General features: G+C 42.0%; 1 protein-coding gene and 1 long non-coding RNA gene across 4 annotated transcripts in view; one reads left to right on the top strand and one right to left on the bottom strand.

Annotated features, from left to right (window-relative positions):
* The window catches only part of LOC136011803 (ral guanine nucleotide dissociation stimulator-like 1), a 70249-nt gene extending 67584 nt beyond the window's left edge, over nt 1-2665 (bottom strand). For both annotated transcript variants that reach the window (XM_065674188.1, XM_065674189.1), the window contains exons 1-2: nt 2499-2665; nt 1393-1503 (exon numbers count right to left, since the gene is read on the bottom strand). In XM_065674188.1, the coding sequence (XP_065530260.1) occupies nt 1393-1503; nt 2499-2525 (138 nt within the window). In that variant the 5' untranslated portion in view covers nt 2526-2665. The remainder of the gene's footprint in view (nt 1-1392; nt 1504-2498) is intronic.
* Nucleotides 2666-2742: 77 nt separating this feature from the next.
* LOC136011804 (uncharacterized) lies at nt 2743-11719 on the top strand. 2 transcript variants are annotated; one of them, XR_010611476.1, is made up of 4 exons: nt 2743-3476; nt 3835-4026; nt 7472-7741; nt 10298-11719. It is a non-coding gene; the product is annotated as an uncharacterized LOC136011804 (long non-coding RNA). The 2 variants fall into 2 exon arrangements; XR_010611475.1 differs by having other exon boundaries at nt 7472-7776.
* The last annotated feature ends 4059 nt before the right edge of the window (nt 11720-15778 follow it).

Below are 15778 nucleotides of genomic sequence, written 5' to 3'. Positions count from 1 at the left end.
AAGAAACAAAAAGCAAGCTGCAGCAAGGACAATGATCAGTCAAGTCCTTGCCTGCTGGTTACACAGGAAAATACAATCACCCAGAACATCTAGGACCTCGGAGCAAGATAAAAAAGAAATCACAGAGCTGGCTCAGAAGGGCATAAAGGAGAGCAGGAGCACGCTCACAGAAAATTTGAGGTTTTGCATGTTCCTAAAATGTTGATGCTTCCAGGCACCATTTAAATCTCAACCCATATTTTAGGAAGTCACTGATGGAAAACAAAACAAAACAAAACAAAACAAAAAAAAAACAAACCCCACACCAAAAGCCAAAACAAGCTAAAACCTCTGTTTTGACATATTGTTCAAGTCCAGGAGAAGGCTAGGCCCTAACTTCTAACAGGTTAGAAGTTTCTGTAACATTTTTCTGATGGAACTCTCAAACAGAAGCTTCCTTCTAATGTATGTGACTGTAAAGGTGTTTAGAAGCCAACGTGCAGTCATATGCAGTTCGAGACAACCATTCAAAATTTATTTTTAAAACACCACAAAGTTCTCAGAAAAGGTAGCTATCAAATAATATCAGTGTTAAGGAAACACAAAAATATTTAATGATAGATTTGGTACTTTTCAGCTGTTCCCCTTTCTGAATTTTTAAAGTATTTAAAAGCACCCTTCTATGGCAATTTGTTTATAGTTTGGAAGAATACGTTCTGCTATACACCCAATGCTACAGGATTAAAGGAACCCTGAGACAAATGATGTTTTGAATCAATCTCTGTCTGAACAAACCCAGAGCCAGAAATTCAGCTGTGGCCAAAAAAATGAAAGCAGAAAGAAAAAACAACACCACCCATGTATCTAAAATCCACTCTTGACATGTAACCAGTGGCTAACTATACATGGCAGCACTAGCTATAAAGGAGCATAGTATTTCTCTGTTCTCTGGATTAAGACTAAAAGGAAGAGCAGTCTATGTCATCCATCAGTAGAGCAAGAAACCTGGTGCTTGAGGACTGGCTCTGAAAGCTTCACAGTCATTTAAGATGTGGAGATACAGTCTCTATAGGCCTCCTCCGGTGCACATAGGCATGGAGGAACTCCGGTTCCTGGCTGCATTTCCTGTGACCTATCCCAATAACAACTCCAGAGGCAGAGTGAAGGTCTCTTCCTCTCTCCTTCTTGAATAAAGGACTCCTATGGGAAAAACATTCGTGAGCGTTATGGAGCCCCACCTGCCTCAATGGCTCATTCCTCACTGCTTCAGTGGTTTGGCGTTTTTTTAAATAGTGAGAGCAGTCAGTGCTAAAAGTTAATATCCTAACAAAGCATGTGGAATTCAGCTCCCTGGAGCAGGCTCCAAAGTCCATGAGCAGCCTTCCAAAATGACATTGTGCCAGCTTTACTTACCCCTAGCCATCTTGCTCCTTTGTTGGCAGCCTGCTGAATCTGCACTCTTTTCAGGGTGACATGGTAAACAGCTCCCTCTTCTACCTCTTCACCCTCATCCTGAATTGTGCTCTGCCAGGAAAAAGGGAAAGAAAGAGAAAGGAACGTTTTCCTTCTTCTGCTAACCACAATCTATACCAGGTGCTCTACCGCTTCATGCAGATTTGAGGGCACAAAACGGGCTGCACAAAGTAAATAGAAACAATTGAAGCAATACAGGATACTTTTAGATTGAGGGAATACTGAAGATATTCTTGGCAAGCTGTCCTTTCCTGTGGTATCGAGACACCCTGACTTTCCATTTAACTGTTTTTCCTAGACTAGCACATATTTTAAATAGTTGTATAAAGTCTTTTCTAAGGAAATAGTTTGGTTTTGATTAGCAGCCTTTTCTTCCCTCTCTCTCCCTCCCTCCCCCTCTCCCCTTTTCTAAAACAATTAATCTCTTTGGCCTTTCATTTATGGAAGGAATTGCGCTTTTTAAAACTGTTGAATTACTTAGGCAGACAGCCTTTAAACTTTGAAGCTAACAAGCATTTAAGATACAGCAACCCTTTCTTTCTTTTGACAGGAGCGACCTAAAGCGCTTGTGGTTTGATTTCCCAAAACCTCTTATTTCAAGCTCCAAAAAAAAAAAAAAAAAAAAAAAAGCTTTCCAGAGTCGAGGCTTTAAAACTCACAAATAATAGAAAGCAGATGGGGGGAAAAAAAAAAAAAAAGTATTCCAAACTTTAACCGAACATTTGCTGCAATGACTCCTCACTTCCTAGGTTATTGACCATACAAAAGAGCGCAAGCTGCTGCAAGGCGGACAGAAAACATGCATCTGAGTTTCTCTGAGGGGTTTACCAACTTCCCCCCCGGACCTCTCTCTTCATCCTCTGTAAGCGCACACACACAGAGGTACTCGCGAAGATAAGCATCACTCAGAAGCGAGGTAGAGCAGAAAGGAGATTAACACACGGCGTTTCCAGCGAAGCTCCGGGAAGCAGCGGGCGGCGCGCCCGGCCACCCCGCTGACACCGGCACCCCGCGGGTAGGGGAGGGGGAACGGGACAACCGGTTACCATTTTAGCTTTCCACAGCAATTTCATTCTCGATGCCTTCCCGTGCGCCTCGACGGGCCACGCCGCCGCAGTCCCCCCGCCGCTCCGCCTTGTCAGCGGCCGCCGCCGCCGCGGGCCGGGCCGGGCCGAGCCGTGCGGCCCCTCGGCTCCGCGGCGCGGGAGACGGGAGGGCGGGCGGCCGCGCCAGGCCACGCCTCGGCCCGGCCTCGCCGAGGGGCTTCCTGTTTATCGCGGGCAACCGCGGCCGAGAAGTTAGTGCGGAGCCAGCAGTGCGCGCCGGGACCCGCAGCGCGGCTGCAAGCGCTCGGGGGCGCCGGCCGAAGCGGGGCGTGCACGTAGCCCCCTTCGCGGTGTCCCCATAAGAGGGACAAGGTGCCGCACATCCTGCGCGGCTTCCAGCGGGACGGGGCACGGAGGAAGCGCCTCCTGCCAGCTCCGCCAGCCATCGCCCCTGTGTCAGCCGCGCACCGACTGGTGCCCGGGCACGGCAGAGGGTGCGCGGCGGTGCGCTGTGTCTGCGGGTGGCCGGGGCAGGTGCGGAGAGCAGAGGGCCGCGTCTGGGGCTCCCTGCCGCTGCTGCCGGATTTTGAACTGCTCCAGCACACAGAAAAACGCAGATGCACAAAAGGCAGGAAGTTTAAGCCAAACTTAAAAAGTACAAGTTTGAAAGCAAGGCAGTACGTTATGGTAAAGCCCGTCACCGCTGCGAGCGGCGGTACTTTACGTTGTCGTGGTCCTGCTCAGCAGAGGAGTGAAGTGTCTGTCCAGCACTCGCCCACTGGGCAATTCAGGTGGCTCAAACAGCAGAGAAGGACCTTTCTCCTCCTCCTGCGCACGCCAGCCAGACTGCGCCCGGGCAGGCACCCCCTCTCCTCCCACCGCCCTCTGCAAGCCTATCCTGTGACCATCAGCAGAAACCCTTCCCCTGAAAAAGATGTGCTGAGTGGGGACGGGGGATGCGCAGGTGCGTAGCAGCAGGTAAGAAACCACTGCTAAACAGCGGAGCCATGAGGAGCAAGGAATAGAGATGTGGGCTGTACATCACAGCTGTGGAGGTGAACAGGAGTGAGTTTCTGGTTTGAGGAGATAAGGTTTAGGGTGATGGGAAACTGCAGGCATAGGGAAAGCATTCCAACCCATATGACCTGTACAGCTGGTATTAAGAAACAAATCATGACTGTTTTTACTCATCTTTCCACAAGAAAATGACTCTTCCTGTTTAAGAAGAAAAAAAAATTCTCATATTGATTCTGTAAGCAATAGATTATAGTTATCATATTCCCCACATATCTATTTATATAGATTAAACCCACAATCTCCTTATTTTTATTTCCAGGAGTTCCTTGCTCACAGACAAGCCTGTATGAACCATGACAATCTTCTCTGTACAAGCACTAGCTGCAGATATCAGCATACTAGCACAAGAACCTCACAGCACCTGACCTGTCTTTAGCTACCTGCTTTTGGGGACATAAATGAAATTAGAGAGGAGTTGATACACAAATTACTGTACAAGTCAATGAAGGAGGTAAGAATTGAACAGCAGAGTTCATATCCCCCCTGAAATTCAGCAGTAGCAGCCAATGTATTAACATATTTATACACAAGTGTCACTACCAGTTTTCTCAGGAGCAGAGCTGGTTCAGAGAGACTATTCATCACTTGGCAGCTGTTAACATGAGGAAGCATATGAAAGCAAGGAACATTATTTTAAGCTACAAAACTAAGACTGAGCTGTGTTGTTGTGGGTGGCCTGATCTGATCATTTGCCAGGCTGTGCATTTGCTTTATTTGTGTAATACTGAAGTGATCCAGAATATGCCGAGGCAGATAGAGAGTTTAATATTCTGTCTAAAATGTATTGTAGCATACAAATCAAAGTCTAGATTTTCTGAAGTCCCTTGGTTTCTCCTGCAAAACTGCACAGAGCATTTTGAATACTTTAGATTTTGCAAACTGGTTTTCCACAGCATAATTTTTGGGTGCAAAAAAAGGAGTCTCCATTGAATTTGTGTAGCTGGCACAGCAGGCGTGCAAGCAGTTTCAGAACAAATTGCTGTTGAACAGGACAAACATAGCATATGAGAATGGATATCCAGCTGCAAGGAATATAACACCAAAGCCAAATAATTACTCTGTATTATTTCTGTATTGAAATAAAAGCTTTGTCATGGTATGATGTACAGCAACTGCACTAGTGCCACTACCATTACTCTGGATGGCAGTCACCAAAAAATTGCAGTTACTTTGGACTGTTCCATTAGAAGAAGATAATGACTGCAATTTAATATAGTGGGAAGGAACACATGTATTTAACTCAATTTAGCTTCTGTTGAATCATGTATTTCAGACTGGATCCTTAGGGATATCCTTGGAGAGATAAGCTCAGGACTTTTCATTCAAGGTCAGGCATAAGCCCTCTCATGGATGATGTTTCTGAATTCTCTCAGTCACTGACAAGAGGATTTATGGAAGAGGAATCCTCTTGTCAGGATTTCCCTGAGAGAAGCTCCCTCAGGAAGGAATATCAGATTAATTCATCGAGTTTAGCAAGTAGCAAAAATACCACCTTTTTATTAATTAGATTTCTTATTAGTCCTGCTTAGAGTATTTTCCAGATTACTTTCAGTGAGATACAGTGCCCAGACTTTGTAACATTAAACACAGATACACCTTTCTAAAGAAACCCAAACTGAAATCACAGTGAAAGGTTACAGGAGGGACAGTAATCAGGCACATAATTCTGTAGTACATCAAACTGCATCCTACTTTTGGAACAGTATTTTGAATGAACGGGTTGTCTTTCATCCTAAGAAACTGCAAGGACTGCACAAACAAGATACTGTATAAACTGCATCACTGGCACCTGGCCGCACCTGCAACACACAAAAAGGCACACAGGGAACTGAGAAGGAGATGGAAATTTTCGCTAATGTGATGAGGTCTGTATGGCAACAGACACATGTATTTTACTTGCACTCTTACAGATTTGAAGGTCAAGTTTCATACGATCTAAATCACACACAAATGCTAATCTTTACCCCTAGATCTCAGCTCTGCAAACGTGCACCTGAGATGGCAAATTGTTGTTATGTGGGTTTTTCCAGCATCATCCACCCTCTGCTGTCATGGGTGCTAAATGCCCTTGTGTAGGTAGATATACTTAAGTGGCAGCTCAACAGATTTCTCTTTGAGCAGGGAACACAATACATTTAAATGGGATATTTGGTTCCATAGTCTCCTCAGTCAGCTGACTTGGGAGGGAAGTATCAGAATTAGCCTGAAGGAAAAACTCATTGTCGATGCTAAGAGTTGTTACTCTTTAAGGATGAGGCAAAAAAACCCCAACCCAATATCACAATAGTCTTTTGTAGAAACCTTCAGTATTTACTTGATTGAAATCTTAATCTAGTTATTTTGTTTAGTTAGCGCTTAACTTAATTTACATGATTAAGCTTCTAGAAACTGTTTCCATTAACTAGTTTAGATGCAAGGGGAAACTGCACAATGGCTAGGACAACAGACAATGCAACTTAGTGTGACAAATTAATTTAATCTTTCTTTATCCCCTACCTAGTGTGCCAGTTCAGAAAGGCATGTAAGTAGTAGCTTTACTGTGGCATGAGCTTAAAACATCAGAGGAACTAAATTAATTCTTTGATGAACTGGAGACTAGACCCTGAAATCAAAGTGAATCAAACCTCCATGGGACTGAATCTTCTCCCTACAAGAATTATATCAAACATCATATTGCAAAAAGCCCAGCTATCACATTTGCAACAGATTTTCAGTAAAAAACTGTTTATCCAAATCCTCTGCCAATTCTGATATTTGCAGATCCTTGGAAGCCTGGATTCTATTGATGTAACTGTCTCACTCAGGAAAATTATATTTGTAGGTTGGGGTGGTATCTTTATGAAAGCAGCTGACAGGGGATGCAACAGTGTTTTCCAACATAGCATGCCTTTCTTATGCCACAGTATTTGCTTGCTTTCCAGCTGAAAAAAAAAAGGAAAATTCAAATATACTACCTCTCTTAACAGACTTTGTCCATATTTATATCATCAGATCTCATAGTCACAATAATGTTGTTGAATGGAATACAAGATATTTCTCTTGGACTGTAGAATCTTTCAAACTGAATGAAATACTGTACCAACTAAAAATGTAGCAGAAGGACTCATTTGAACTCCGACTCCATTAACCAATTAATTTTTACCAAAACAGTCACATGTGTGTATGTATACATAACATATATGTATTCATTTGATCTTTCATAGAGAAAGAATTATGCTCAGCCTATATTCCTAAAAATCTGCCCTATACCCAAACACTGATTATTTAATACTGTAAAGGAGGAAAAGCTTATTTACCTTCCATTTAGTTGCATTCTAAGACCACTATGTAGTGTTCAACCACTTATTTGAGACCAAGAGATGGGATCAGAATGCACAGGAAAACATGAAGACAAAAAGGCTCTGATTAATCTAAAAGATGTTCTGTAAAGCTTTCAAGGAAGCATCAAAAAGAGTAAGAACAGTCTGCAGCTCGGTTTAGTAGAACTGCTGTGTTGCTCTTTTAAAAGTCCTTTAAAAGACTTTAATCACAAAACCAATCTGTACCAATGAACCACATTCATGGTCAACATTGTGTTAAATATTTGGTTCTTTCCAAATCATGTTTACATGCAATAACTAAATTCCTGCCATAATCAACCTCTGTGCCTGCCCTTTATACTGAGTTCCTCTAATACATCTGAGCATATATTCCCTCCCCCTCACAAGAAGAAAGAAATACAGATCCACTTGTGAATGCAACCTTACACTTCTCAAAGTGAAATGTTATATAAGAAAATACTTTGAGGTCTGGAAAGTTCTCAAACTGTAGGCCATTGACTACTTACAACCCAACAAGAACTTGCCAGCTGTCCACAGAAAAATAGACACAGAGTGATGATTTCTGCTTGTTTTCAGCTATTGCTACAGCTGGCATGCAGATGCTTTCATGAGAAGACAAAGCAAAAGACCTATAAACCAGCTGGAAATAAAGAACAGCCAGTCTTACTGCCTCTGCTAGAGGCCTCACAGGAGGAGAAGAGGAAACCGAAGTCAGAGATACCCAAATAAGGAAAATATTCAGGAGGGCAAATTAAAAGGACAAAGTAATCAGGTGATGGAAGAATCAGCCCAGACAGCTTCTCTCTGAGAGAAAGGCATCACACAGCCTAAAAGGAAAGAAGCCAGGTACCAGAGATGTGCATGCAAATTATTTTCACTGGGTAGGTTGCTCAGTGGGAGACGGGTTAAGAAAAACACACAACTGTCTGGTTTTTGTTTGTTGTTTCTTTTTCTTTCTTTCTCCCCAGAAAAGGGAAAACACTTACTGCATTACAAAAATACGTAAGTTAGGCCATGTCTTCAAGATGTCCCTTACAGTAGCAGTGCCAGCTCAAGCAGTTTCCACTCCCTGGTGCTTGATTGAGCCAGGAGCTAGAACTGCTTGCATGTTGGATATGCTAGACATTTCCTAATGAAAGGCAAACCATGCCTTTGTATTATATGTTTTTACAATATTACCCTTTTTTTTTTCTCTCTAGTTTTTCTTTCCTGTTTTTTTTGGTTTAGTTTGGTTTGGGTTTGTTTGGTTGGGTTTTTTTAAGAAGCAGTGGCTACCACCTCATGGGCACTATGTGTATGTGTGCAGCTGTTAATTGGAAGAGATTCCACAAGGCAGTCTGTTTATCCTGTAGAAAATATGAGAATCTTTCATGTAGAATAAAGCCTGTCTGAAAAGACAGCCCTGCAATGGATGATGCATTAGAAGTGCATGCTTACAAAAGGAAGTAATTACTGTTTCTATTAAGAGTATGTCATTAATTATTATTCATCTGGTTCCTATATAAGCATACTTAGTTCTTGCTTCTTATTTATGGCACATGCCCTCATAACAGGTGCTGCAGACTACAGTTCTTGAGACTGAAACTATTAAAAAAAAAAATCACAATCAGATGAGCCACAGAAACTGCAGAATGCAAGCACAAATCAGTTTTATATTGTGTTTTAATGACTGTGGACTTTGACCTGTAGCTTGGTTGCAGAGAGCTCTTTACCACAGTTACCATGTGAAAATCACCTGGTAGTATTCCTGTACACTGTGCACACCTGAGTTGCTGCTTTCCACTCAGACACACAGTTTGTCAGGAGTGCTTTAGATCTGGTTAACATTCAGTGCATTACAATCTCACCTATGCTGAAGGTCCTTTAAAGCACAAAGCACCTCACAGGCACATAGACATTTCCACCAGTACAGGGGCAATATTTTGCACATGCTGAGAGCTGATGTGGGTAACGGAGATGAGCAGAGTTTTCCATCTTTCTCATTTGGAAAGAAATTAATTTGGGTATTCATATTCTTTAAATGAATGAGATGCACTGTCACTACATGTCAGCTAGTAAGAAAAATTGTTTGGATCAAAAATTAAATTTGAATTGTGACAATGCAGTAGCAGCTCAGTAAAGAACCTATTACACAGATTCATCATTATCTGCCTTCATTGACACTATAACTAAATAGAGGCCTTCAAGTAGCTGCAAATATTAACCAGCTTCATTGTAGAATGCCAGAGGAAATAAAGCAGCGCTCCCATACATAAAACGAAATAAATGATTCATAAGGCTTCATAATTAACAATGCTAAGTCAAAAAAACATGTAGTTAAGGAAGCACATCCAGCCTTTGCTTGGCTCCTCATTACACATGTGATTCCAATTAGATAGGCATGCACTGTTTCACAAACTATGCTGTCCAATAGGATATGGTATGCTTTTGTGTAATCTCAGATCTAGACTGGCATATCTCCTTCAGGAACAGCAGGTCCTAAGACATCCATTTGTTAAGATATTAAAGCAGTGCTGCTTGCAAAACCCTGTTCATATCATCGATAAACTGTGCCACTTTCAACATCAGATTGAAAAACACTGGCATATTTTAGTTTCTGTTGCCTAAGCATTTTGACTCGAGTGTAAGTAGAGCTGGTCTTATACCTGCTCCCTACTCAGTCTGCAGAAACCTCTCTTGGATCTTTGGAAGTGACCTGTAGGAATAGAGAATGCAGGTCCTAGGAACTTGAGTCTCAGTTGCACATACTGCAAAACACCAGAAACTTTTCTTAGGCCATAAGTGCTTTACAAGGTCTTCTGAACATTTCCAGTCCCACGTGTCCCTGCTGCTTCAAAGCAGTATCTTTCTCTAGTTCTGTTCTGTGTAGCTACTTAGGTGTTCACAGCAAATGCTCTTGTCTGAAACCTTCATAAACTTTCAAGGAATACACAAAACCCTGAAGTGCACACTGAGTACAGGGTTTCCTGAGCTCGTAACTCAGTCAAATCAAAGCCAAAACTAAGACACTTCGTAGTTACGGCTATTTCAATGCCAAATTTTAGCACACAAGTCTCAGCTACTCATGCTGAGCTGTTCAAAAGAAGGAAGCAAAAAGTCTTTTTGGAGGAGAAAAATAGTTTTCCACTCTTCTCATACACATGGATGAAAAGTTTTCACTCAAACTTTCCAAAAAATTCACCTCTGAGGAGAGTCCAGGGGCCTCATTTGAACAATTTAAAAACTTTCTGCAAAGAATAAATACTTCAATCATATAAAAAAGTCGTTGCTCAGCTACAAGTTTGACTGTGGGTAATTCTCCTGACGTCAATTCCATTTCTCCCAATTATATTGTCACGATACCAGAATCAACCGCTGTGCCTATGCAGAACTAATAAAAATTATTACCTCCTTCTCCAACAGAAAGTTGTAGAAGACTGAAAAGAAAAGGCTAATATATCTTGGAAGCATTACATACCTGTAAGAACAATGACAAAAATATCAGCGCCATAAAAGAGCAGACAAAAATGCCTACACCTATGAGCTTCATAACAAAATCATCATGTCACAAGCTGAATGAAAAACGGTGGGAGGGGAGATCTCCAGACGCTTCTGAGGTTGAAGGGCACAATGACTCCCCATCAGTTCTCGCAGGACACGGTCAAATGGAGCTGGCCTTGGCATACAGCAAAGCTCCAGGACAAGCTGCTGACTTCAGCCAGATGGAGACTTGCATCCTGTGGCAGACCCTGCACCAGCACAGCCCACATCTTGCTCAGCTGGAAGTTTAGCATGAAGTTAGACCTGAACTGCCTACGAGCTGCATGAGCTTACTAGTCTTTCATGAGAATTCAAACGCAACTCCAAGAAAGAAAGAAAAAGAAAAAAAAAAAAAGAAGAGAACGTATCTACAATCTCACAAGGTAATGTTTTTCAGCAATTTCTTTGCATAAAGATGATACGAAACAGCCAGAAGAGGTCAAGAAGAGGCAGTGTCCAAAGCACTCAGATACTGCAGAGGGCTTGGAACAAGACTGTGTTGGGGGATAGCGGGGTATTAACAAAGCGGAAGTTGCTTCTCCTGTTCACTTTGCTCTGTTTGTAAACAAAGGGACTCTGTTCCTTTCTCTTATAATTTCTTCACAGAGGAACAGGCAAACATGCATAGAAAGGAGGAGGCAGGGAGATGGAGCTTACTGATTTTTTCAGTGAAAGGACTGATTTTCCCACCTTTTACACACACACACACACACACACACACATATTTCCATTTAACATTATCACTATGGTAACCACCAAGTTTTCTGCCACAGCTTCTAGACTGCAGTCAGATATTACGTCCAACAAACATGAGTAAAGAAAAATACCTTATGGACATTGTGATATAAATGGGTCATTTTGTCTGCATCAGCTGAATTAAGGAAAAGGAAGCCCTCTTCCTGATTTGTGACTCAAGTGGCTGTCACATACAAGTGTCACTCAAAAGATTGCCTTCTCTGAGTTGCAGACCTTCTTTTTCTTTTATTTTTGCACCTAAGGAAGGTGTAATCATTAGATAGGTCTTGGCAGAAAAACACATTGGGCTGATTTAGCAAAAGTCTTGTTTTCCCCACTTGTTCTCTTGTCCCCATAAACAGGCTGATTCTCCATAAGAAGCGTCTGACTTTCAACACATTTGCAAGTTTGTTATTTTTGTTTTGGTTAGTAGCTACTCGGTCCTTCTCCTCATTCCCAAATTCCTTGCCATAGTTCATGTTTTTCTCTAGCAAGCTTCAGTTTCCATAACAAGACAATTAACTATTCGATTAAATAGCTCTCCAAACTTCCCATTTACAAACATAACTTTCTTTTGCCTTTCTGCTCTGTTTCATTTTGCTTTGGTTACAGATATATTGCATGTATGCCTTTTCTGACACCGTTAACAGGATGCTTAAACAGTAGAAATCTCTGTTGACTATGAGGATTTTAATGTCTTTGGTTTGATTCTAGGCTTTTTTCAGTATTCGTCTTGAAAAAGAAATATTTCCTCACCGAGATTTCTGTAACACTTTGGGGTCTTTTAAGCCAAGCACTCCCCAGAGGACTCTGGCCTTAATAATTATATTGGATTGTCTATTATTTAAGATACTGGGAATACTTCCCACTCTACCTGGGGCCTCCTGTACCTCTGAGCAGAGTTCTGCCACCTACCTCTGTATTTGTATCCAAGCAGTTCAAAGCCTGAGGACTGTGTCCCTCCCACCCAGTGAGTTATAATCAAATGGCATGTCTTAAGTTTGACTCATTCACTTCATGCCTACATAGTTTCCAGAAAGACTAAATGAACTTTCAATTGAAACGCTGTTCCTACAACCAATCCTAGGAATCACATTTTCAGTAGCATTATGTATGTTAGAGATCACAATTAAAATGTCCAAAACTAACTCCATCGCTTAGATTTAAACCAGGAGGAAAATCTGCACAAAGCAATCTTCTGAAGTGAGAATCCCAAAACAAAGTCTGGCATTTCTGAACATTGTGCATAAACACAACACTCTTAACTTCCAAGAGGTCACTAAAATAATAGGGATAAAATAATTATAAAACCTTGTATTACAGAATCATAGAATAGTTAAGGTTGGAAAGGACCTTAAGACCATATAGTTCCAACCCCCCCACCATGGGCAGGGACACCTCACACTAAACCATCCCACACAAGGCTCTGTCCAACTTGGCCTTGAACATCGCCAGGGATGGAGCATTCACAGCTTCCCTGGGCAATCCATTCCAGTGCCTCACCACCATTACAGTAAAGAACTTCTTCCTTATATCCAATCTAAACTTCCCCTGTTTAAGTTTCAACCCATTACCCCTTGTCCTATCACTACAGTCCCTAATGAAGAGTCCCTCCCCAGCACCCTTACAGCCCCCTTTCAGATACTGGAAAGCTGCTATGAGGTCTCCACGCAGCCTTCTCTTCTCCAGGCTGAACAGACCTATCTTTCTCAGCCTATCTTCATATGGGAGGTGCTCCAGTCCCCTGATCATCCTCATAGCCTCCTCTGGACTTGTTCCAACAGTTCCATGTCCTTTTTATGTTGAGGACACCAGAACTGCACACAATACTCCAGGTGAGGTCTCACGAGAGCAGAGTAGAGGGGCAGGATCACCTCCTTCAACCTGCTGGTCACGCTCCTTTTGATGCAGCCCAGGATACGGTTGGCTTTCTGGTCTGTGAGCGCACACTGCGGCCGGCTTATGTTCATTTTCTCATTGACCAACACCCCCAAGTCCTTCTCTGCAGGGCTCTCTGAATATCTTCTCTGCCCAACCTGTAGGTGTCCTGGGATTGCTCCAACCCAGGTGTAGGACCTTGCACTTGGCTTGGTTGAACTTCATAAGGTTGGCATCTGCCAACCTCACAAGCATGTCACGGTTCCTCAGGATGGCATTCCTTCCATCCAGCATATCAACCGAACCACACAGCTTGGTGTCATCGGCAGACTTGCTGAGGAGGCACTCAATCCCACTGTCCATGTTGCCGACAAAGATGTTGAACAAGACCGGTCCCAACACCGATCTCTGAGGGACACCATTTGTTACTGGTCTCCAGCTGGAAGATATTATTCTCATAGTTTTTTGGGGTTTTTTTTTTTTTTGGGGGGGGGGTGGTGTTAATTGCTTTTCTGTTTGTTTTTATCTCCTCCACCTCTAAAATATCCCACAGTCATATACAACAGTCTGTACACCACTGACTTGCCTTCTCTTGGCACATCTCTGGTGAGACTCCCCTTTCTCTTCCACAGCATCCTTGAAGGCACATGCATTTCAAGGAGAAATCCAGGAACTGTTTGAAGAAAGCAGAAAGGCAGTTTTGAAATGTGGATGGCAATACATTTGTTTTCAATGTCCATTATATCTCTCTCCCTTTTGTGAAACACAACAATTGGATACGATCATTACACAGACAAGGAGGATGCTCAGTGATGTTCAATGGATGCAGTGCCAGCCACACACAGCCAGTGGCATGGTTACATACACCCAAGCTCTCTTCCTAGATCCCTTAAATTTCTGCTTTCTCTGACATTAGAGGAAGTGTTGCTATTGCAGTGGCCTAAACCAGTAAGCTAGAAAGCATATCAACTTCTCCCTCTTGACTGCGCTGCATATGTAAGTGCAGTGCGAAGACTTCCTCAACCAGCACAGCTCTACATTAAGAAAATGGGTGTTAAACATGTTTCTGGAAGTAACCTGTTTTGCTAGGGGAGCCACAATTGCTTTTACCAGCCTAAATCATCTCCAGTCTTTTCCCCTTTATGTTGTTATTACTCTTCTTTAATCTACTGCAAAATCTGAGCTTTCCAAAGCCCATATTCCTACCCTCCAGACCAATCAAAATGGAGCATCAAGACTTTCTTCCTCATTCAGTTATTTAATACTCACTTTGAAGATCACTTAGAATTTGCTCTCTCTTCTGACTTCCCTTATTTTCATCCCTTAGAATCTTCTTACCTCTGCTGATGCTTCTTCTCACAGATCAGTGCCTGCCAGAAGCTCCTAATAGTATAAGCTCACTGCTAGGCTTTTTGTTTTATACACTACTAATATACACTTGGTAACGATTTCAAACGGATAAACCCAGCTTTGAGATGCACCTTTATTCTAATGCCAGAAATGCATCTGTATTTCACAACAGTAACATAAAAATCCTGTTGGACACAAGTAATATTTCCTTTACTAACTAAAGTTCAAATGATTTACAGCCTGCAATTGATATATACCACTACTTATCTGTAACTACTTCCCCTCACTGGTGTTTACCTTCATACTTTGCCCTACCTCCTTCCCATTGTTCACTCTACCTGTGTTCTGCATTTTCATTTTCATTATATACTTTAAGACAGACTTCTACCCACTTTCAAATGTTCCAGGACAAGATTACTTAAACCCTAGCTGTGACCTTTAGGCACTATTACAGTGCAAAAATAGATTTTATGATGGATCCATAGAGTACAATATCCAACAGTCATGCCAGCTGATGCCACTTGGATGTACATTGAGTACAGCCCACTTGAATGAATTTAGATCAACAATTATTAGAAGTTACGTGAACCTTTGAGAGCAGTATGCCTCAGCATCCTTAGCTAAAGAGAAATCCTTCTTACTACTTGTGCTCTTGCTACTTGGCTGCTGCTGTAGTCCAAATATCACTTCCTTGAAGAAGTGCTGCTAGTGACTTCAGTGGATTCACTTGCAAGGGAAAGGTGACAGGATTAGAACCACATGCTGTAAACACTTGGGTACCCTCTGGGATTACATTGTTTTATCATTATTGGCACACTGTTCTCAGACAGTGCAAAGACATTAATTTAAGTATACTAGTTTCTATTTCCAGCTCTATTACATCTATTTTTATTTGAGCTTATTTAAAGACTACATTATCAACCCAGAAACAAAAGACAGGAAGGAGATGGAAGTCCACAGTGCTTGAGACTCTAGACAATGACAGGAAATGGCCCGTGTTTTGACCGTTTCCCCAGTTCTCTTCCAGATGATCTTTACTGAAGAATTAGACAAAGTCCAAAAAGCAAAACAAAAACATGAACAAAACTCTGTGAAGGGGAAATCCTCTTGTATTCAGATACCAGCAGAGTGGAAAATTTTAGATAGAATCCAGTTCTACAACACTGTGTTAGGAAAAGTTTGCATAAAAGCAGGAATAGAAAAGTGACATGACAGTAACAGGATGGAACAAGGACAAATGATTCCGTGTTCCACTTGAAGAAATCCCATTGTATGCCTCCAAGCAAAATTACAAACAAAAACCCAAAACAATAATTAATAATTTGGTGTGTTTTGTGATGGGTGTATTAGCAAAATATTTGACTTGGCTATTTGCAAAGTACCCACCTGTGACAGTTGAAC

Source organism: Lathamus discolor, chromosome 3 (assembly GCF_037157495.1).
Source record: "Lathamus discolor isolate bLatDis1 chromosome 3, bLatDis1.hap1, whole genome shotgun sequence".
Classification (NCBI taxonomy): domain Eukaryota; kingdom Metazoa; phylum Chordata; class Aves; order Psittaciformes; family Psittacidae; genus Lathamus; species Lathamus discolor.
The sequence above is the reverse complement of the archived record's forward strand: the minus strand, read 5'-3'. Positions and strand labels throughout refer to the sequence as shown.